Consider the following 23,556-nt stretch of genomic DNA (forward strand, 5'->3'; position numbering starts at 1 on the left):
CTAGGTTTGGCCACTATGTTGATATTGCCGTTTGTGGAGGCTGGGCTGTCTACAGAGATCGCGTTTTTTTACAGTTTGATCAGCGGACAGTAAGCAAGCAGATAGTGAGGAGATGTTTCCGGTATGTAACAAAAAAATGTTTTATGGTCTAAAACGCATCAATTCGCTTAGAGCGCCTTTAACATTTAACATTTATTTAACTTTGAACAAACTCTTGCCAGTAAATAACATACATTTAAATCTACGGTATATTACCGGCAACACAGCTGCAATAACATTGTAATTTCTACGGATTTTTTTTACAGTGTAGTCTTTGAGGGAGGGGCTCTATACAGTCACTGCGTCCGAAACCACCTACTTCCATACTATATAGTAGACGAAAAGCATTACTTTGCCTACTATATAGTATGGGAGTAAGCGGTTTCGAAAGTCGTGACTCATGAGGTGCTTGCCAACCTTTGTATATGCGCAGTAGCTAAAACAACCTCAGTATAATGAGTTTTTAGCACATTTTAAGCTTAAGAAACAAAGATTATGGTACTGTTGATGTCGGGTTTAATTGTTGGTCAGAAATATGTATTTTAGCTCATGATATAGAGATATCTGTCTTAGTTTCCCCATTCAAGTAGATAGGACTTTAGTCTTGCATGATTGAAAATACTGCCCGGAGGCGCTGCAAACATGGCTGCCTATTTGATATAACTAGACAGAGTGCCTTGTCCATCATGGCTCTCAGCCAATCAAACGTCCCCTGCCAAGTGATTGATGCAGGCGCGGCCCCACAATTAGCAAACACCTGCTGCTCTACAATATGTCATGCTGCTCCTCCGAGATCAAAATGATGCTCATTCACACATCAGACCTCTCACATCACTTCACGTTCACTATATGCTGTTTTCTCATCTATCCTCTTTATGTCTCGCACTCGCGCTCACACACATACATCTGCTTGTAAATCAGTGCGTGTGACAAAACATCGGGGGAAATTAAAGCAAATCAGTCAGCCTTCACACTTATGCTTAATCGCAGAATGAATCATCACTACACATCACTAGCTTTCGTTAACACACACCTTTTTTTTTAATAATTTTCCCTTAATTCAATCACACTTCATTTTTGTTTGCCTGAGATTACACCTTCGAGGCCAAAAGAAAAAAAGTCAGATACAGTGAGCAGTATGGTGCTGCAGGGACTGTATGGGGTTGAGCCGGAGACCACTGCAGTCTGCGGCTCTTTTAATACTAATGTACACATTTATCTGCCCTGGGACAATAAAAACATTTACTGTCAAACTGAGAAAAACCGAAAAACTCTGCAGCCCCCCTCCCTTCTCTGTCCGCTGATAAACAGCAGACGATGTGTGCAGTGAGATGCAGTGGTCTGGTAAGTCAGCTTATGTTGACAAAGCATCTAATCTAGCCTCTTATTTTGAACACGCACGTATTTTCTCATTCCACCTCCCACCTCTTTATATCAGACTTAAATATGCATTGTGTAACTTTTAGAAGGATCTCTTGACAGAAATGCAATTTAATATACATAACTATATTATCACCGGACCTTTAAATGTTCTGCCACTTTCACTGTTCTCTCTATCAGTCTCATGAAAAGTCAGTTTTAATGTGTTTGATCAAAATCAAAAGTAATTGTGCATTCATGTTGGTTATGCATCTACAGCTTCATTGCCTACCAAAATAAAAAGTGCAAAACAAAGCTGTTTAAATTTGGCAAATGTAGGGGAAAAGTTCATTTCACGCCCTAAGGCGTTCAGCAAAAACTAATCAGTACTGTGAAACCTCTGCTTTTACATTTATAAGAACATGCAATTTTTTGTTTCTTGCAAAAAGAAACATATTGGCAAACACCTGCTGCATGGCCGTGAGCGAAGAAAGATGTTCTTTGCGACCAGATGGTGTACCACAGGTATTTCAGACAGGTAAACATGTTATGTGTGATATTTTAAAAAAAAAAACACTATGGTCTATAAGCTAAAATATAGAAAAATAAGCAAAAGCATGTTAATATTGGAGAAACACCAGATCGAGGCACTTACTGGCCCTCTTTGAGGCACTTACTGTCTCTCTCTACACCCTACCCTTAATACAAGTCTGTATTTCTACTAATAACCTCTCGGCTGAGCTGTTGTTTGCCACTTCACTTCATGAAATCTCTATTCAACATTTTCCTCTCATCATCATCTTTCTCTCACTTGTTAGATATTGTCCACTGTTACTGTGATTGTGTATTATGATGCATGTGTGTTTTATGCATGCAATTATCCCCATATAAACTGTCAATGAGCTTGTTGGAGCACAGACAACATCATTCTCTGTCACACACACGCACGCCTGGAGTCGCCGCAGGAAAGAGTGTAATTAACATAATCTATCCTATTCATGCTCACACGCTTATCTTTGTCTAAATTAAATGAACTACAAACCCTGGCATCACGACCACAAAAGAGCTAGTACACATTCATCTCTGTAGCATAAAGAAACACATGTGAAACTTAAAAGGGGACATTTCATAAACCTTCAGTGTCCCCAGAGCATGTGAGGTTTTAGCTCAAAATATCATATATAGATAATTTATTAGCTATAGCATGTAAACGCTGCCACTTTGTAGGTGTGAGCAAAAATTTGCCGTTTTTGGATGTGTCCTTTAAATGCAAATTAGCTCGTAACTAAATAGCAGTGCCGTGGTTGGATAGTGCAGATTAAGGGGCAGTATTATCCCCTTCTGACATCACAAGGGGGGATTCATTTCAATCACCTATTTTTTTCACATGCTTGCAGAGAATGGTTTACCAAAAGTAAGTTACTGGGTTGATCTTTTTCACATTTTCTAGGTTGATAGAAGCACTAGGGACCCAATTGTAGCACTTAAAAGATTTTCATGATATGTCCCCTTTAACTAATTAAACAGGAGCAAGGATAGATTGTTAAATTTGGTAGATTAATCAATCAGTTGATATTTAATGTTTGGAGACAATCCCTGCTGAATAAAGCGATACAAATGCTTTTACCCACCATCCATTACGACCAATAAAATTCCCATTTTAACAATCAAGCTCATTTAAAAAAAAATCTACACTAACACAGTTGTTAATATATTTTTTTTTCTTTTTAAAGTTTTTATTTGTTGGAGAAAAATATAGTGATCATCTTCGCAGCTTTAGATTCAAATGATACAGGTTTGCATGCCCTTGAAGCTCTACTGACAGTGTCTTTGCAATATGTATGGGTGTTATATGATGCTTTAGATGAAAAAACATCTGCCAAATGAATACGAATAAAAGCACTCAGCACTTTTTTTCTGGGAACCTACAGTGCTGAAAAAGCCACTTGTGTTTGATTGGTTTTGAGATCAGGGAATATAGCACTTGCACATGGGCATTAAAGAAGACAGATCTAAAATTACCTGTCACTCAAGTGAGATGATGTGTCTTGTGTCCTTTTTAACACTATCACTACACACACAGAATATTAAAGCTAAAGGAAAAAAATATTTATGACCCTACCCCTGAACCTTCACACAAACCTGTACCCATTATTTGATTTAAAACCTGTGCGTGACCTAGTGGGTGAGAACCCAGCTAAAATAATTTTTGTGATTTACTGTTTTCTACATAAAATCATTTCAGAAAAACATTCAGTGAAATGAAAATATAACCTTGATATCTTTAATGCTAACACTAAGGCAATGTCAAAATTTAAATAAATAAAAAATCAAACGGTGATGCTCTGACACTGTGATGATTTAATGTTTTTAATTAGATTATGAGACTTTAGTCTGGATTTCACACACAGGGTCACATATTTTCATAGTACCCTAATAATATTCAGAAGCCTACACTGCCACCTAGCGACAAATGCTGTTTAGCACAACTGTTCAAGCAGATTTGCATATAGAGGGTATGCATTGACGTCACTTTTCCACGTTTTCATATGGCTGCTGCGAAAATGCCAGTAAAACTGACTATTATCAGCTTAAATTGAATTTAGTTGTACTTGATAGCAGAGGTTAACAATACTTAGTTACATAAGTTACATTTTCCAAGCATCTGGGCTTTATTAGGGTTTTTGTATTAAGAAAATTTTTACTTCACTACATTCTAAAGCATATAATTAAACGGTGTATTCTTTAATATAATATTAAATATTTATTTAATACCTAATTACATTAAAATTGTGTCGTCAATGTACTTAAATATTAAAACGTAACTAAACCCCTGGTCAGAGACTGACTCCACTAACTGGCAAGAAAAATGCAAGAAAAATGGGCAGATCCCAACGGAGATAGAGAGGACGAACTAAGCAGAGCCATATATAAATCTATATATATATCTATATAACTCTGGAACTAAGCTCGTACCAAGTGTGTTGTGAGATCGTAACAAGGGCGTGGTGAGCTTGAACCTGCTTACGTCACGAGTTATTTTTTGGACCAAACATCCAATAGGAAAATTCAACTTCAGTAGCTACCGTTCAACCTGAAGAGGGCAGCACTCAGACGTTTTTACACCATATAGACCAATTTCGTGTTTGCAAACAGAGATGACGTTTTTTGTGGGCGGAGCCAAACTGGTTACAGAAAGTGACTGCTCCGCAGTAGGGTTGTGAAGTGTTTTAGCATTAAACCGTGATTTTTATGGATCCGGTGTTCTGTCGAAGTCTGATTCCTTTATGTTTCCCTTTAGTGCAATGTTTCTTATAGCGTTTTAATCACATTACGTTTATTTTTTTAGATAGATAAAAAGTTTAAATGGCTTGGCTACTGATATGCATGTATGTAATGTTTATGTGTTGTTCTTTTTTGCTAAATCAAATATTTTTACAGTCTGAATCGCTAAAGTACATGTAAAAGCAATACTATCATGTATTATATATAATAGCGTTTATTAAATATTTCATAATTTTCCTGTTTTTTATTATTTCTTCCTTAATAAATTATAATTGTAACATGATAAAAACGCTATAAGAAACACATGGAGGGAACAGACTTCGACAGAACACCGGACATCTTCTCTCCTTATTTTCTATTCTAATTATTAAAAGATTTCCAGATGATTTCCTTGCTCCATTCTGTCCGTTTAAAGGCTTATTGTAATCATAAACACCTACGTTTATCTTCAAATTATGTCTTTGACGATGGTATTCTATAAAAATGAAAGCCATCTTTTTTGGCATTCTTATTCTGACACTTAACAGCACAACATTTTCCAGTGAGTTATCTTGCTCTTTTCACTCGTGTCTAATTCATTTCCACTGTTTTTCTGCAACCGCATTGCGCGCGCAGCTTGCAGTGATGTAACTGTGACGTCTACTCTAAATTGGTCTATTGTATTGAAACACTTTATATCCAAATGTCAACAAACTTACTAAAATCAATGAACAGCACTGATAAAGCATCATTCTTACAGATCATTAACCAAAAAAGTTGGTTTAGGGTTAAGTTACTCTTTAAATATAAAACAAAACTTGTATTTATGAAATGTAATAGAGTACAAATTATGATAATATGCTTTGGAATATATTCAGTGTCCTTAAGCTTGAAAAAATACTTTAAAGTAAGCAACTTTTTAAGCAACTTATCAACCCACCTGTGGTCTGTGGACGTTGGAATGAACGATCAATTTACTTCTCCTTTCGGTGTTTTTGGAAGTCTGTAAAACGATTGCTACGAATTCTTGTTAATCTGTTATTATAGTCAATCGCACAACAGTTTTTTTTTTTCAATTTCGACGTGTTTTCGCTGATTTCACACTATACACAAATTCTGCCGCTCTGTCTTTTGCCACTCAGTGGGCGTAACCGCAGTCACTTCCGCCGAAGGTGACGTCACATTATGTCCTGTACAGTTTACACATTCATTTATCCACTACGATTTCCCAATTGTCCATAAGGAATTTCTTACAGTTGTTAAAGCTGTACCTAATGGTCTTGTTCATTTAAAGAGATGTCATTTATTATTTGAAGAAATTGTAAAAATGAACAGAGTTTTTTAGTTGAAAACAAGAGTATTTTTGACCCAAAATGCAGTAACAGAAATATAAGAAATATGTTTCAGTCAAAGAAAAAAAATCACTCCGAGGGGTATTTTTTTGGAATTCTTTAATAAATAAAATTAATTGGAAAAAAGCATGGATACTACCTTATAAATTTTGTGTCCCCAACAAAGTTAAAGAACTACATATAAAAATTTTGCATAACATCTACCCCACTAATGAGATTATATCTAAATTTAGGAACGCTAATTTGAATTGTACTTTTTGTAATTTTGCCACTGAATCAGTTGATCATCTTTTCTTCAAATGCCCCCGTGTAAAAGAATTTTGGTCTGATTTATCAAAGTTTCTGGGTTCAAAATCCAACCTGAACATAGACTTAACTATGTGTGATATATTCTGTTATTTTTCTATTGTAAACCAAATATAGAATATATAGGAAATGTGTGTATTTTAATGGCAAAATATTATATTAATAAATGTAAATTTTCCTCAACAGTTCCCAAATAATTTTTTTTGTGACCTTAATTACCTAATTATAACACTAACAAAATTAATAATCAAAAAAAGTGTCAAATTTGTGAATTTGTATAATGATTTGATGAATGTTACATAAGTCGCTTATTACCTCTGTATTTTATGTTTTTTATTTATTTATTTATTTTAAGTTTTTGCTTTTTATTTGTTTTCAATGATTGCCTTTCTATCCTGCTTTATACTTATTGTATCTATGTCATCCAAGATTGTTTTATACTGTATTAGTATTTTTGTGTTCTAATTGCAACAAAAAAAAGACAGTAAAAAAAAAACTTTCATTTATCCATCTACATTAAACCTTCTACGTATTTTCAGAACTTAAAAAAAAAATAATGCGTTTGATTACAGTCAAAACAAACATTTTCCAGCAGTCACATAGCAAACATAATCTTTATTCATTTTTTTTTGTAAATTCATGAAACAAAATATTCAAAACAAACAAAAAATAAAAAAAATGAATTGTCTTTTAATTGTCTTCACAGGGACTGAAAATTAATTTCCTTCTTCCAGTCATATAGGCTAACTCAAGTTTCCGTTCAGGGCCTTATCAATCTGAACCAAACAACAAAAAATCCATGTGATTTATAATTGCAGAATCACATTGCCATGTGCAATATCACGCTAGCCATGAGTGACATCATATTCCTTGAACATTCAAAAGTCAAGTTGTATAATATTCTGTGGGTTAATTTATATACAGATCTCAGTCTGATGTCATACCGTAATCGCAGGTCATGTACTGTATGTTTGCAAATAACATGTTTCATCAATAAGCAAAACATTTAAAGCGTGAAGAACACAGCCTTTAAGTGCTACATTGGTGGCACATCTACTCTCAAGACAATGACTCTCTACTAAAAAAATGATATAAGTAACATCAGCATAGATAAATGAAAGCAATGGTGCCTGGGCTGGTACGCAACCACACAGACACCCTATCAAGCACACAACAACACCCTAACACTGAGTTATGTACCGGCAAGCATCACTCAAAAATGTACAAATGATTGCAAATGTATTGGTAACGTAAAAAAAACGTCTTTGTTGAAACATGTGGGAAAATGTTTTACTAAACCACTGCTACCCAACATGTGACATTCCACACATTTGTAATGTCTTGACTTCATTCCTTTGGCAAACACACAGCACTAATATTCACCTAGACACATTTTGTGCAAATATCCTGCAGGGTGCAGCAAAGCATTTTCTCTTTCAGTCTCCAGCAACTCCTGCTTACCTAAATTCCCTTTACAGCTCCACCTTTTACTGTCTCTTCATGATTTTCTCCTCCCTCAGCCCTGTTAAAACCCATTTAAACCATCACCCATGCTCTCTCTCTCTCTCTCTCTCTCTCTCTCTTTGTTCTGATTGGTTCCAGACCTCTTCCACTCGCTGACTCGACATTCCACAGCTGGCCACAGCACTGTGTCACATCGAGGTCTGGCCAAGTTAAAGAAAAGGAACAGTTGCACAGTATAAAGACTGAAAGAATGAAGTTATGGAACAGTCTGCTCAGAAAACAGTCAAAAGAAAGAGATGAATAGATAGATATATAGAGAGAGAAAGACAAAGAGATACTAGTTGTATGGCAGGCTCATTCTTATGCACTTTCATCTATTTCTGTCCACTTTTTTATTTTTTCTCCCTATTCTGCACCACAAAAGTAGTATAATTTGATATGTAATAACTATGATTATGATTTGCAGACAGTTTTGCGAGGGCTGGACACACTGAACATCAAATTTAGCTGCACACAATTAAAACAAACAAACAAACAAACAAAAACTAAAAAACAAATAACTTCAAAGACACAGTCAATACTGTTGTGGTGTTACCTTGTTGGTCCCAACTATGCATTTAAGGTGTGTATATTTGCTATAGATGTTTAAAATACTGTATTCAGCCAAAATGTAGCTGAATCTGAAAAACATCTCTTTATGGGTTCGCCTTTTAAAAATGTCAACATTTTTTATACAAATCATATAGTTTAAATCTATAGATATTATATTTATGGCACTGTATGTCCTCATCTAGCTAAGTAAACATCTGTTTATGTGCGCTTGTCATAATTTGGATGTTCCCGTGAATATAGTATTTTGTGGGGGTGTTTGTTCCCTTTGGCACTAAAGGATAACTGTGGGATGTGGAAAAATATTATTACAAACTGCATTTTCAGGTAAAAACCAAATATAAACAAAAGCAAAACAAAAAATAACTGCATCTTCCACACACCAAATCCACACCGCTCCTCTGAGATGAAAAGTTGAAAGGCTTAGATGGGGTGTGGTCTGTAAGTATCGAATAGATCTTCCCTTGGATAAAAAGGTTTTGCCTCATAAGCTGTGCTCTACACAGCTCCCTTATTGTCTTCGATAAAAAAACACAAAACTTTTTTTCCTCAAACATTAATTTTCTCAGTCAGTTGCTGCCTTAGCAGATTTTCCTAGATATTCCACATCAGTTTGAACTCATCTGGCATTATTCTCCTTGTTCGTTCAACTCCATGTCTGAAACAAGAATGTTTTTTTCGGTTTCTTCTGAGGGGGCGGAGTTGGTGCGACTGTACCGTGCGCCCTCATAGGAACCTGTGGAGCCAAAGCTTCGCCTACGATACAGATAAATCCCACCCACCACCAAAGCAATCAGAACAAGTGCTGCAACCAGAACCTGAATTAATATGTGGAGACGGTTGACACCTGCTGGAAATACAGAAAGAAACTATTATCAGAAATAGTTTAACTAAGTAAAACTTATAAAACATGTTTTTGGCTAATGTGACCCTGTCTGTGAAATCCAGGCTAAAGTCTCATAATAGGAACATCAAAATTTTTTGATATATCAAATATATCAAGGTTTTATTTTAATACAATGTCCTTTACATTAAGTAGGATGATTTTATGTTAAAAATAAAAAAAAAAAATGACTTCAGCTGTGCTTACACAGACTGTGTCACAAATAATTGAGGTGTAGATATATAGAAGAGGAACTTACAATCAACCTCAGGTTCTTCTGTGGGTCCTACTATAAAAGAAACAACAAAATTAGGAGAAATATTGGTATTAAAATGTAAAACAATAAATTAATCACAACATACATAATTTAATTATATTAAAATATCTTGCACAAAATTTCCTGCACCCAGTCATCGGCATTTTCTGCATCTCAATTTCAATTAGTTGTCTTATTAGAGTGGGAATTTTTTTTAACTCTGTACGTTTTTACAGTATAACAAATTACTGTATCATAAATTATGAAGCCTTGTAAATTTGTGAATGTCAATCTATCACAGGTGTCTATACTTGTGATATCTCTTACCTCTTTGCCGTTTACATATGACACCATGTGTGCGGTTTCTGCAGGACCCGGGTTTCCAGAGACCTGTGCTGCTCTGGACCCAGAAGCAGCTGTTGGCGGACAGCATGCTCAGATTAGCATCTTGCTGCTCCCAGTTTTTGTAATCCACCGCTGTACTGTCTGACCACTCCAGACTCCCTTCTGTCAACCATACACACACACAGGTTTATACTCATGATATTCAAAATGTTTTGGTCAATAAAATAAACAAAGGTTATTAAAAAGTTCCTGCCTTTGGAGTTAAAGATCATTCCAAGCCAAGCACTCCGGGCATGTTCTTGAAAACTCTGCATGTGTTCCCACACAAAACTGTTTTCGTTTTCATCTAATATGGACAACATCTTAGCTCCCACTGAAAGAGATTACAGATGATTTCATTTTAACATCTTAGTTACTTCCAATTCAAGGTTAGTGAAAGGGCACCTATCATGCAAAATTCACTTTTTAGATGTTTGGACATAAATGTGTGTTGGCAGTGTGTGAACACAACCACCCTACATTGAAAAAAATCCACCCACTCCTTTTTTAATTCTCATTAAACCAAAGCAGTCCCCTTAGACTTGCTGTTTTGGTTCTCTTGTTAATGTGACGTCACACTGATAAAGCCCCACCCACAGCCACTAAATGAAAGTTATGGTGAGAAAGTAAGAAGAGTGAAATATTGTCTCAAACTGTATTCACAGGCCAGATCTATTTGACCTGAAAGCGCTCACTCTCTTGTTTGACAAGAGAGTAGCGGTCTTCTCTGGTCCAAAGAAATTTACCCAAACCGAAATGACCCAAATCACTTTTTACCCGAACCAGACGTGCATAAATCTTTTTTTTTTTAAGAAAGACCCGACCCGAGACAAACCCAAGAAAATTAGACCTGAGTACGACCCGAACCAGTGGACACCAACTGGACCCGTAAACGGCACCGACGTGTGTGCAGTATGCTGCCCCACCCACCCACACACGCACCAGTTAGACAGAAACCATTTATCTTACAGTGTTATCTGACAGGGACACCAAGGTAACCGCTAAAATGTACATTTAAAATTGATTAACAAGTGTGTCACAATGAAAATGAGCCACACGATGTCGCAAGCGCTCTTGGCAAACAGAGGAGGGGTTGGAGGAGGACATTGATGCAAACATACGAGACCCGAAGCCGCTATTAACTCTCTCCCCGCCTTAAAAACTTATCTCGTCAATTAAGAGAAAACGTTTACCTGCCAATGACGAGTTTTTACGGTAATCTACCAATTCCGCTATTATCCACTAGTTGCCGCTCTTATCCAATGTATAAAAACTGAAGCATCAACTAATTCAACAACATGGAAAACTTCATGTATGTTTTAATCATCGTTCTGAATCTGATCTCTAACAAAAGTAATGCAATAATCTCAGCTTTTTGCTCAAACCTGTTTTGTCATTTTGATTGTTTGTTTTCTTTGAAAGCAGAGGGTCTGTTCTTTATTTGATATATTGTATGTTTATATATTCATAAAAGAAAATTTTACTGAAAGGCATTTTGTGAAACTTTTGTCAAAATCGCAAAAAATGCTGCCAGGCAACTTTAAAAAAAAGGCTGGCAGGGAATGAGTTAATATACCCGTCTCGTGTCCGAGGCACACGTGAAACCTTTAGACCCCAACCTGATCGGGTCTCAGGTCGGACCTTGGGTTTTCGGATTTAAGTGGACCCATAAAGACCTCTACAAGGGGGTAAGGACCAGTAGCTTATTTGCATTTAAAGGTACAGACTCCATTTAAATTAGGCACATTTTGGAAATGCTATAATAAATGATCTGTTGGGGTATTTTGAGCTGAAACTTCACAAAAATTGTTTTGGGCACACCTGAGACTTATACAACATCTTGTAATATGTGCCCTTTAAATTAAAGGAATTTCTAGTGATTTTATTTTGCTGTAATTATGTAGCTGGTTGCCAGTAACTTACTGTAGAAGATAAAAAGTTTGAATTGTCTGAAAATGTTTCATGTTCATTTAACTTTGAACAAACTGTTGCCAGTAAATAACATAAATGTAAAATTGACAGTAAGTTACTGGCAGCTAGTTGCCAGTAATACTCAGTAATACTGTAATTTCTACAGAAAGTTTTTACAGTATGTGTATACAGTGTGTCATTGCAATAAAGGAAAATAAAATAAAAAAAATGAGAAGATACATGTTTGTGGATGTTACCTTTGCTGCAGGTGCGCATGGCCTCATGTTTTAACTGCAGCTCGTGGAGAATGAACGAGTAGCAGTGATTTCTGAAAGGAATCCAGGACCAGTTACCTACAGGCTGTGGGCAAAAACCTGGATACATCCACTTGTGTTCTGCTTTTCTCTCTTACAGACAGAAACAGACAAGAAAAAAGACTTAAAAAACACCTGCATTCATTTTCAAAGACTAACTAAATAAAAATGGAAAGTTAGCACAAGTGTATTGCATTGTGGGATACGATATTCCTTGCAGCTCTTGTTGCAACCCACATACAGTCTTGTTCAAAATAATAGCAGTACAATGTGACTAACCAGAATAATCAAGGTTTTTAGTATATTTTTTATTGCTACGTGGCAAACAAGTTACCAGTAGGTTCAGTAGATTCTCAGAAAACAAACAAGACCCAGCATTCATGATATGCACGCTCTTAAGGCTGTGCAATTGGGCAATTAGTCGAAAGGGGTGTGTTCAAAAAAATAGCAGTGTCTACCTTTGACTGTACAAACTCAAAACTATTTTGTACAAACATTTTTTTTTTTCTGGGATTTAGCAATCCTGTGAATCACTAAACTAATATTTAGTTGTATGACCACAGTTTTTTAAAACTGCTTGACATCTGTGTGGCACGGAGTCAACCAACTTGTGGCACCTCTCAGCTGTTATTCCACTCCATGATTCTTTAACAACATTCCACAATTCATTCACATTTCTTGGTTTTGCTTCAGAAACAGCATTTTTGATTTCATCCCACAAGTTCTCAATTGGATTAAGGTCTGGAGATTGGGCTGGCCACTCCATAACATTAATTTTGTTGGTTTGGAACCAAGACTTTGCCCGTTTACTAGTGTGTTTTGGGTCATTGTCTTGTTGAAACAACCATTTCAAGGGCATGTCCTCTTCAGCATAGGGCAACATGACCTCTTTAAGTATTTTAACATATGCAAACTGATCCATGATCCCTGGTATGCGATAAATAGGCCCAACACCATAGTAGGAGAAACATGCCCATATCATGATGCTTGCACCTCCATGCTTCACTGTCTTCACTGTGTACTGTGGCTTGAATTCAGAGTTTGGGGGTCGTCTCACAAACTGCCTGTGGCCCTTGGACCCAAAAAGAACAATTTTACTCTCATCAGTCCACAAAATGTTCCTCCATTTCTCTTTAGGCCAGTTGATGTGTTCTTTGGCAAATTGTAACCTCTTCTGCACATGCCTTTTTTTTAACAGAGGGACTTTGCGGGGGATTCTTGAAAATAGATTAGCTTCACACAGACGTCTTCTAACTGTCACAGTACTTACAGGTAACTCCAGACTGTCTTTGATCATCCTGGAGGTGATCATTGGCTGAGCCTTTGCCATTCTGGTTATTCTTCTATCCATTTTGATGGTTGTCTTCCGTTTTCTTCCACGTCTCTCTGGTTTTGCTCTCCATTTTAAGGCATTGGAGATCATTTTAGCTGAACAGCCTATCATTTTTTGCACCTCTTTATAGGTTTTCCCCTCTCCAATCAACTTTTTAATCAAAGTACGCTGTTCTTCTGAACAATGTCTTGAACGACCCATTTTCCTCAGCTTTCAAATGCATGTTCAACAAGTGTTGGCTTCCTCCTTAAATAGGGGCCACCTGATTCACACCTGTTTCTTCACAAAATTGATGACCTCAGTGATTGAATGCCACACTGCTATTTTTTTGAACACACCCCTTTCAACTAATTCAACTAATTGCCCAATTGCACAGCCTTAAGAGCGTGCATATCATGAATGCTGGGTCTCATTTGTTTTCTGAGAATCTACTGAACCTACTGGTAACTTGTTTGCCACGTAGCAATAAAAAAATATAGGTTAGTGATTATTCTGGTTAGTCACATTGTACTGCTATTATTTTGAACAAGACTGTACTTCAGCAAATGGGTAATTATGGGTAATTAAAAATGTTACACACCGTGCACATTATATATACTCAATTATGCAAAAACAATATGCCATTCAAACATTTTCTTACCAGTGTTAATTTCACAAATGGCTGCATTCAGTACTTTATTACAAGCAGCAACGCTCCACTGGCCCTTAACAGTCGTGTGACCACATCCGTACATACTATTGGGCTCTCTGTCACTCCAGTCGCTAAAAGTAATTTCCTCTTCACCCAACCATGTGTAGCTCCGCCCCTAGTAATGCAAGACGCATGTGCTGCAGATCTGATATATTGAATGAAATGACACAGCTTATAAACATACGTGATGTCACTTACCCCTTCGTTGTGCAATGCAATCCAGGCGGGTGAGGGGAGGAGAGTGAGGTAGGCGTGTTGGCGAGGGTCCCGAACTGAAGCCAGTGTCCCATTGAAAGTTTCACACACCTGCAAAGCGGCATGCCAGTCAAGAGGCTTCTGCAAGACCTTGTACTGGACGCCGTTAAACTGTAAAGAACCGTTTAATACTGGGGGAAGCGCGTCCTTTCCAGGAGGCAAGCCAGGGTCTATAAAACACAAATTTGATATTTAACAGCTTGGAAAATTCTAGTAAGTCTTAAGTGACAGCATCATCTATTCTTGCTTAATCGCATATTGTTCCATATTCAGTATGTTGGTTTTTTAGTCATTTGTTGTTTTGGGGTTTCTTTAAAAACTATGTTCCAGGGTAGGCTTCTCGACTTTGCCATTATCCTCGGGCATGCTGGAGGTTTGCCAATCATTGTGCATGCAACATAACCTGGAAAGCCCGTAGTATTTCTGGTAAAAATATATTACAGTGCATATTTTTGTCTTTCTGTTAATGTGTATGTATGTGCCTCCACCTTTGTCCTTCATGCAGATGAAGCCGTGTTTTTCTGCATCACACTTGCGAGATGCCCACGTGCCCAACATCCGGTGAGGACTGCCATTGAGGAGCAGCACACAGTTTCCCTGATGAGACACACAAAGACAGATGCATTCGTTCATTCATTTGTTCATTCATTCATTCATTCATTCATTTATTCCTTAACTATGCAATACCGGGCTTTTGTTTTGTTTGTTGTCCACCGGTTCTCCAGGTGCCCAGTTAGTGTAGCTGAGTAACCCAGGTTCAAACCACCTAAACTGAGCCTGTGATTCTGAGGTAAGCCCCACCCATAGGTGAAAACTGCTGTTGGGTAGCAGAGTTACTAGGAAAGCTGAAGAAAACCAAAAAGGTTTTAGTTTGTTTAAAGTTAAAGTAACACAAAACCATTGTATGATGCATGCATACTTTACCCTGCACTATATGATTCGGCACTGTCACTAACGTGGCTCTGTGTGCCAGGCAGGTCTTAGAGGCGGAGTCCCAGGTGCTACGACTCGACAGCTCCTCCCCAAACACTTTATAACACTGTTGGAACGAGAGAATGAAAGGAAATCTAAAACAAGGAATGCTGCATGTGTCTGTACAAACTGTAGATTTACAAATGGTGCTAAATTAAAATGAATGGTGGGGATTTAAGCCCTCCAATAATATGTAACTGTTCACAGCGGAAGAGTAAAGTTTTCACCTTGCGTAGGAAAGGGGTCCAGCCCTGAGGACAGCCGGCGGGTCTAGGGGGAGGATAGGGTTTGGGAGGGATTGTACCCGTCACATTTACCCTCTTACACACGAACGGAAGATCAACATGACACTTCTGATCTGACCACTCGCCTTAAAAAGAAACACAGACTCGCTGCTGAATCATCTACTTCAAATGATTTCCCAAAATTATTGCATAGTAAACTTTTGTATAAAAATATATCTGTGAAAATATAACCTTGATATCTTTAAAGGGACACTCCACTTTTTTGAAATTATGCTTACTTTCCAGCTCCCCTAGAATTTAAAATTAGATTTTTACCGTTTTGGAATCCATTCAGCCGATATCCACCACTTTTAGCATAGCTTAGCATAATCCATTGAATCTGATTAGACCATTAGCATTGTGCTAAATAATAACCAAAGAATTTTGATTTTTTTTTACTATTAAAAAACGCGACTCTTCTGTAGTTAAATCGTGTACTAAGACCACGGAAAATTCAAAGTTGCAATTTTCTATTTTGACTATTTTCGGGCACTGCGTAATATCATTGCGCCTCCTGCAGCTATGGTACATCAACAAAGTCCTTGATTATTATTCCAGAATGAGAGTAAAGTTCCTAGCCATATCGGCCTAGAAAATCGCAACTTTTAATTTTCCGTCGGTCTTAGTACACGATGTAACTACAGAAGAGTTAAGTTTTAAATGGGAAAAAAATTGAAACTTTTGAGTGCGATGCTAATGGTCTAATTAGATTCAATGGATTATGCTAAACTATGCTAAAAGTGCTACCGCCAGACCCGGAGATCAGCTTTGGATTCCCAAACGGTAAAAATCAAATGCTTAACTCTAGGGGACCTGGAAAATGTGCATATTTTCAAAAAAAGTGGAGTGTCCCTTTAATATTGACGGAGTAAGGTCAAGTCAAAATTTTAAATCAATGTGAAATCAATTTATAAATATCTCGTTATTCAAAATTAGCATGGATGTGTAAAGGCATGTTTAAGCGGTCAAACCTTTCGAAGCAGAGATTTGGACACATTTGTGCTCTTTACTGATTGGTTGAGGCTGTCCTAGCCCCCAGGACACATAGTTGAGCACAGAGTGATCAGACCACCTAAATCGTCCATCGTTCTTGAAAGTATGCAGCCCCACCCACCACAGGTCATCGTCTTTACGGGACATCTGGAGAGTTTCAACAATATGGTTAGTAAAGAAAAGTGAGTTACATTTATTAATGCTGTGTCCTGCATTCCTGGGTTGCAACTCAATAGATGAAAACTGCACCCCATGTGTTATATTCAGTGTGTGCTTACCTTGCGGAGAGTTTCAACCAAAAATTGATTCTCCCCAAAAGAGTGCATGGAGACCAAAGAGCCACCATTCCAGGAGCAGATCCTATCAGCCTGGTGCCACGTTGAACGATGTTTAGAGAGTTGATACTGAGCTTCCTCAAACTCGACCCACTCTGAACCAGTGCCTACACACACACACAACCTTGAATTACTTAAAATATATAAGATCCAAAATCATTCTCTTTCAATATTACATGCCTATATGTTTCTTAAAGGGAAGATAACAGTGTCACAGGTAACTGTGAACAGTACAAACCTTCATCAGTTTCAGGTTCCTCTTCTACCTTTCCTGCAACACGCATTAAATGAAGATTTACAGGCAATTTAGGAGTTATGTATTGTAATTAAATGTAGAATTCATGAGCAATGTAATGTTCATTTGTTACCTTTTGGTATCTTGCAGATCCAGTCAAGCTCAGATTCGCAATTTGACACCAGCCAGTTGGTATCGGCCATGTTGGCTGCTCCACATTCGGCAGGCCCATAATTCCCCCTGCCAAAGTTCTGATAGGTCACCTGAAACACAGTGTGGTAATACCATGGTACAGTGCTGGTAATAGATGATAATACAGTGGTAATTTTATACTGTATGTATGTGCTATAGCATTAAATGATTACAATATTTATACACCATTACAAAACAAAATCAAATCTCTTTACTTTAACTTAACCTACACACAAGTGCAAAAGTAGGTGAAAATCTTAGGTGCAGTTTCAAACAGCATGGTAACAACACAATTTTTATATCTATATGCAAAACATTAAAACATATTTACATAGCATAATTTACATATGCATTAATTTTATTCACATGAAATTACATAAAATGTTTGTCCTAAGCTACACATTTTATCGTATGTTTGTTCTTTGGGAATCAAACCCACAACCTTTGGTTCTGCTGATGCAATGCTCTATCATTTGATCTACAGGAACATATACCATGGTATTAATGTGGTAAAAATTGTCCTTCCAATAGTACTGCCATGTCATACAGAGAAATTCAAAAAAGTGTAAGAAACTCACAGGTGATCCATCACTCCATGTCCAGCTGTCGCTATTCCGACGGGAAATTCCGATCCATATCCAGTGCTGCTCATGATCCTCCGCCTCCCTATCCGCACAGCCAATCAGAAGACACTCAGGCAAATTAGGAAAATAAGTTAAACCGTTTACCAAAATGAATACACCAATAATTCTGCTTTTCTCAAAATGTATCATTCCAGATTTTGCTTATTATAGAATTTTCATTTTTCGGGTTAACTATTACTTTATGCAACAATACAATATGTGACCATGGACCACTAAACCAGTCATAAGGGTATTTTTTATTAAGATTAATACAATAATTAAGATTTTTGAATAAATAAGCTTTCCATTGATGTATGATTTGTAAGGACAATATTTGGCAGAGATACAACTATTTAAAACACATATTACTAATAATAAATAATTTTTTTATATATTTACAGTCGGAAATTGACAAAATATCAACATGATCTTCACTAGGGCTGTCAAAAAATTAATTAAGATTATTTGCATACAAAATACTTCTTTTGTTCCACAAATTTATGTGTGTGCTGTGCAGTGCACTGTGTGTAATAATTTTATTTTATATATATATATAAATACACACACGTTAATGTTTGTATTTAAGAAACATTTACATGCATTTTATATTATATTTATATTTTGATATGTTTTATATTATAAATATAAATAAAAATATACCTAAATAAAAATTTTCTTAAATTCATACATGTATGTGTGTATTTATATATACATAATATAAACACACAGTACACACACACATATATATTATGCAAACACAAACTTTTATTTTGTATGTGATTAATCGCAATTAAACTTTTGACAGCCCTAATCTTTTGGAATTGAAATGACCCATTCAATATATTTCCAGCTATTGCTACAAATATACCTGTGCAACTTAGAACTGTTTTTGTATTCCATGGTCACATATCAACATTTAAAAACATTCACTCTTACACACTCATCCAAACAAACAATGCTGCTCTAAGGGTACATTTCAAAACTGTACACACGTACCCAAAAGCCTCATGGAGAATCTGAAAGACAAAGGTCTCCTCTTCCGGTGTGCTAAAGCTGGTGAGCTGAGCTCCATGTTTCTGGCAGAACTTGTGAGCTTGAATCCAAGTCAACCTTTTCTCCAAAGCACCTGCGTGAAAGACCTACGAGAACGCAGGGATGAGGTAAGCACAAACACCAAAAAAACCCAAACACCAAAAAACAGATGTATGAATAATAACACACCTTGTAGCAATGGCGGAAAGCGTTGGTGCTCTTCCATCCAGATGGGCACGATCCGGTCAGTGAGGGTGTGGGCTGAGGAACAGGGGGGCTGGGGTTTAAAGATGAGTCCTGGTTCTGTTTGCAGATGTATTTGGAGCGGATGTTGGCACAATCCTTTACTTCCCACAGGCCCATAGCCTGACCGGCCACCATCACCACACAGCCATCCTTTATCTGCGCTGCGAGATCAGAGAACCGGACGTCAGGCAGATACATCTGGTACTTTCAACAAAATTTGTTGAAACTGTTTATCCAAAGCAACTTGGTGCACTCAAGCTCCATGGGTTTGAACTCATGACATTTGTACTGTTAACACAATGCATGACTAAATGTGCTATAGGAACATTTATAATTTACTATGAAATAATACATAGACACAAACCCTTCAGAGATGCACAGGAAATGATTGTCCACAACTGTGTGTGTGTATCTGTACCTGGCTCATCTCTGTTCCAGTTGGTGTAAGTGAGCTCCTCTCCCGTGATCCAGTGGAAAGGTCCGGTACTGTTCTCATTGTGCAGGCCCAGCCAGAATCGGTCATCAGAGCGTCCTAACACCAGACTACTCACAAAGGCCTGCTCAAATCTGTAAACACACACACATTTGTAACTTGTGAGTTTAAATTCTGAAAGCATATTAAAAAACACAAATCCGTAGGCTTGTGTCTCGTACCTGTTATTAATAATGACGAGTGTGGCATTGTTGTTATTGCACATTTCTTTAGCATCGTTAAAAGGTAATGATTCTTCCCCAACCTTGAAACAGGACGGACTGTGCCACCTCCAACCCTGAAAAAGTTCACCAAAGAGGAGAGAGAGATGCATTTGAATGCAGTCTCACACTGGTTTGAGATGTACTGCATTATAAGGCATATTTTTCAGAAGCTTGGAATGCTTGTGTACCATACGTTGTTTGTTTTGGGCCAGCTAGACTTAAAGGGGCCTTGTAGTGATGAGCGAGTCACTCGAAACTCGGATCATTTAACCCGATCCCTAAAATGACTCGAGAACCATGAGTCCTTAGTGACCATTAACCCGAGTCAGTTGAGTCCTCTCAGATTTTGCTTTGAAAATGAGAAATTGTATCAAACACAAAGCTCTTCATATGTTTACAACACAATTGCAACACATAACTCTGCATAAGCTGCCATATGTTCTATAACTTGAAACAATGAGTTAATTTACATCACCAAATGTCGACTGGGGGTACCGAGTGAGCCAAAAGCTCACTCGTAATTTTCTGCAGCTCTGAGTCCGAGTCCAAAGGGATGCGTTCGCGCGACAATGAGTTGGTCGGCGGCTCGAGGATTCACACAGAGAGTGACTCAACTCATAGAGCTTGAATCCTGGACTAGGAGAAACGAGCCTTGCTCGTGTTATTAACCCACTGACTCATGTAGGCTAATCTGTTGCAATATTTGACTGGCACAATGTTTTGGGTAGAAGCTGCAAATGTTTAAAAATTTTAAATACGATGACTTTTGCAACAGTGCTGCTGTAAAGATCCGCCACCAACGGACGTACACGGCTCCTCTTGTTGACTGAGTGACGTGAGTGGTTCACACACAGGACCCGTGCAGCGGGCGAGCGGCTTTGTCTGGGACTCACTCACAATATCATGTTCTTGCGTGGATGAGTGACTGTGTAGTAGGGCTGTTCCGAATACCATTTTTTGAGCTTCGAAGCTCTAGTAGAAATAAAATCGAATATTCGAAGCTTCGGAAGGAGGGGCTGAACATATTTTTTCTCTTTAATAAAGGCAGGAATCTGTGTGTGTGTGTGTATGTGTGTGTCTGTCTATCCACAGTTTTATTATGTGGCGGATGTGTTGCTGGGAACTCAAGGGAGTGTAGTGCATTTTTTTTCGTGCAATATGGACATTTGACACTTCTAGAATTAATAAACTTTAAAAATACTACAGAACAGCACAAGCCGGAAGCGGCGTGCCTGTCATGCGTCATGCGAGAACAGCATTAGTGAAACAAAACACAAGACCAATACTTTTAATAAGGTAGCCTATTTTCTAACAACATTTGTCTAACAAACAAACATTCCCGTATCAGAAATTAGCAGCACAGTAATTACTGACAACGTAGGGTAGGCTATTTAAATAAAACAACGAAAATAAATGAACGAAGTTCAACAAACTGTAATAAAACTTTAGCATACTTTCAAAATCAAGTTTATTTATTATAACACTTACACCATCCAATATGTTTTTTTCATCAGAACAATAATGAAGATATTTTGCAGAAACCCCAGTGCTCCGTCATGCAAGTCAACCAATCCGCACACTTTAAGAGCTAAAGCATATATATCCAATACAAAAGTAATCCCCCATATCTCCGTGTGACATATTGACGTCTTGTGAAGCAAATCAATCAGTTTTTGCAAGAAACTGAACGTTATTTACAACACTATTAGCGTGAATGCCAAAGCAGGAAGCGCGCTTTCCGTTCGAGGCGATCTCTTCTTCTACTGGTGGAGTTTGATGGCTGTTGGCTATGGATGTTGGTCTCTCTGCGCCACCTACAGAGCGGGAGTGTGAAGCGCACTTCCTGCTTGGCAAAAGCTCTGCATTAACGCTGAAAAATATTTATATATATATTCGAATCTCAAAACTGAAAATCGAATGTCAACCCACCGAACGAATATTCGAATATTCGAATTTTCTGGTCCAGCCCTACTGTGTAGTAGGGCTGTTCCGAATACCATTTTTTGAGCTTCGAAGCTCTAGTAGAAATAAAATCGAATATTCGAAGCTTCGGAAGGAGGGGCTGAACATATTTTTTCTCTTTAATAAAGGCAGGAATCTGTGTGTGTGTGTGTATGTGTGTGTCTGTCTATCCACAGTTTTATTATGTGGCGGATGTGTTGCTGGGAACTCAAGGGAGTGTAGTGCATTTTTTTTCGTGCAATATGGACATTTGACACTTCTAGAATTAATAAACTTTAAAAATACTACAGAACAGCACAAGCCGGAAGCGGCGTGCCTGTCATGCGTCATGCGAGAACAGCATTAGTGAAACAAAACACAAGACCAATACTTTTAATAAGGTAGCCTATTTTCTAACAACATTTGTCTAACAAACAAACATTCCCGTATCAGAAATTAGCAGCACAGTAATTACTGACAACGTAGGGTAGGCTATTTAAATAAAACAACGAAAATAAATGAACGAAGTTCAACAAACTGTAATAAAACTTTAGCATACTTTCAAAATCAAGTTTATTTATTATAACACTTACACCATCCAATATGTTTTTTTCATCAGAACAATAATGAAGATATTTTGCAGAAACCCCAGTGCTCCGTCATGCAAGTCAACCAATCCGCACACTTTAAGAGCTAAAGCATATATATCCAATACAAAAGTAATCCCCCATATCTCCGTGTGACATATTGACGTCTTGTGAAGCAAATCAATCAGTTTTTGCAAGAAACTGAACGTTATTTACAACACTATTAGCGTGAATGCCAAAGCAGGAAGCGCGCTTTCCGTTCGAGGCGATCTCTTCTTCTACTGGTGGAGTTTGATGGCTGTTGGCTATGGATGTTGGTCTCTCTGCGCCACCTACAGAGCGGGAGTGTGAAGCGCACTTCCTGCTTGGCAAAAGCTCTGCATTAACGCTGAAAAATATTTATATATATATTCGAATCTCAAAACTGAAAATCGAATGTCAACCCACCGAACGAATATTCGAATATTCGAATTTTCTGGTCCAGCCCTACTGTGTAGCTGCATTAACCGAAGCCTATCGGGGATCTTGTAAGTCAATCTGAAACAGGACACGTTCCTCTCACGTCCCAATTCAACAAAGCCTCACATCTTTTAAACGTGGTGTTGATTTATTTGTCGTTATGAAATGAAACTAAACACACACACCGAACTTTTACAATTATGTTATTGATAATGTTACCACGGACATGCATGTTTTTTTACAAGTTCCTCAGGTCACATGAGCCCTTTTTTGCGAGCAGAGGAGTCGTAGACTCGTAGCTGCATGCGTGATCTGAGTTGCTTGGTTGCATTAGTATTAGCGATTGGAACTGGGAGATTTTGATCAAGTGATTCAAGTGACTCGCACAACCCGGATCATATTAGTGAGTGACTCAGAATAACCCGAATCCTTAAAAAGATCCGGGTTGACCATCACTAGGGCCTTGTGTAATTTTTTCAAAACCTTCAGATTTTATTTTAATGCAATGTGGAAGGACAGCAAAAGTCACGTGTAGGTCGAT

At 37.6% G+C, this 23,556-nt stretch overlaps 1 protein-coding gene across 2 annotated transcripts in view; it reads right to left on the bottom strand.

Annotated features, from left to right (window-relative positions):
- Nucleotides 1–6,915: 6,915 nt before the first annotated feature.
- Nucleotides 6,916–23,556, bottom strand: part of mrc2 (mannose receptor, C-type 2) — a 32,209-nt gene continuing 15,568 nt past the window's right edge. Inside the window, exons 10-29 of one of the 2 annotated variants that reach the window (XM_073813895.1) lie at nt 19,987–20,102; nt 19,751–19,899; nt 19,276–19,493; nt 19,051–19,193; nt 18,010–18,097; nt 17,373–17,502; nt 17,243–17,275; nt 16,948–17,111; nt 16,648–16,816; nt 15,620–15,762; nt 15,345–15,459; nt 15,108–15,265; nt 14,909–15,017; nt 14,364–14,590; nt 14,115–14,280; nt 12,085–12,234; nt 10,131–10,250; nt 9,860–10,039; nt 9,536–9,565; nt 6,916–9,240 (exon numbers count right to left, since the gene is read on the bottom strand). In XM_073813895.1, the coding sequence (XP_073669996.1) occupies nt 9,023–9,240; nt 9,536–9,565; nt 9,860–10,039; nt 10,131–10,250; nt 12,085–12,234; nt 14,115–14,280; nt 14,364–14,590; nt 14,909–15,017; nt 15,108–15,265; nt 15,345–15,459; nt 15,620–15,762; nt 16,648–16,816; nt 16,948–17,111; nt 17,243–17,275; nt 17,373–17,502; nt 18,010–18,097; nt 19,051–19,193; nt 19,276–19,493; nt 19,751–19,899; nt 19,987–20,102 (2,826 nt within the window). In that variant the 3' untranslated portion in view covers nt 6,916–9,022. Of the gene's footprint in view, nt 9,244–9,535; nt 9,566–9,859; nt 10,040–10,130; nt 10,251–12,084; nt 12,235–14,114; nt 14,281–14,363; nt 14,591–14,908; nt 15,018–15,107; nt 15,266–15,344; nt 15,460–15,619; nt 15,763–16,647; nt 16,817–16,947; nt 17,112–17,242; nt 17,276–17,372; nt 17,503–18,009; nt 18,098–19,050; nt 19,194–19,275; nt 19,494–19,750; nt 19,900–19,986; nt 20,103–23,556 lie in introns of both variants that reach the window. The other variant, XM_073813894.1, reaches the window with a different exon arrangement.

Source organism: Paramisgurnus dabryanus, chromosome 3 (genome assembly GCF_030506205.2).
Source record: "Paramisgurnus dabryanus chromosome 3, PD_genome_1.1, whole genome shotgun sequence".
Lineage (NCBI taxonomy): Eukaryota > Metazoa > Chordata > Actinopteri > Cypriniformes > Cobitidae > Paramisgurnus > Paramisgurnus dabryanus.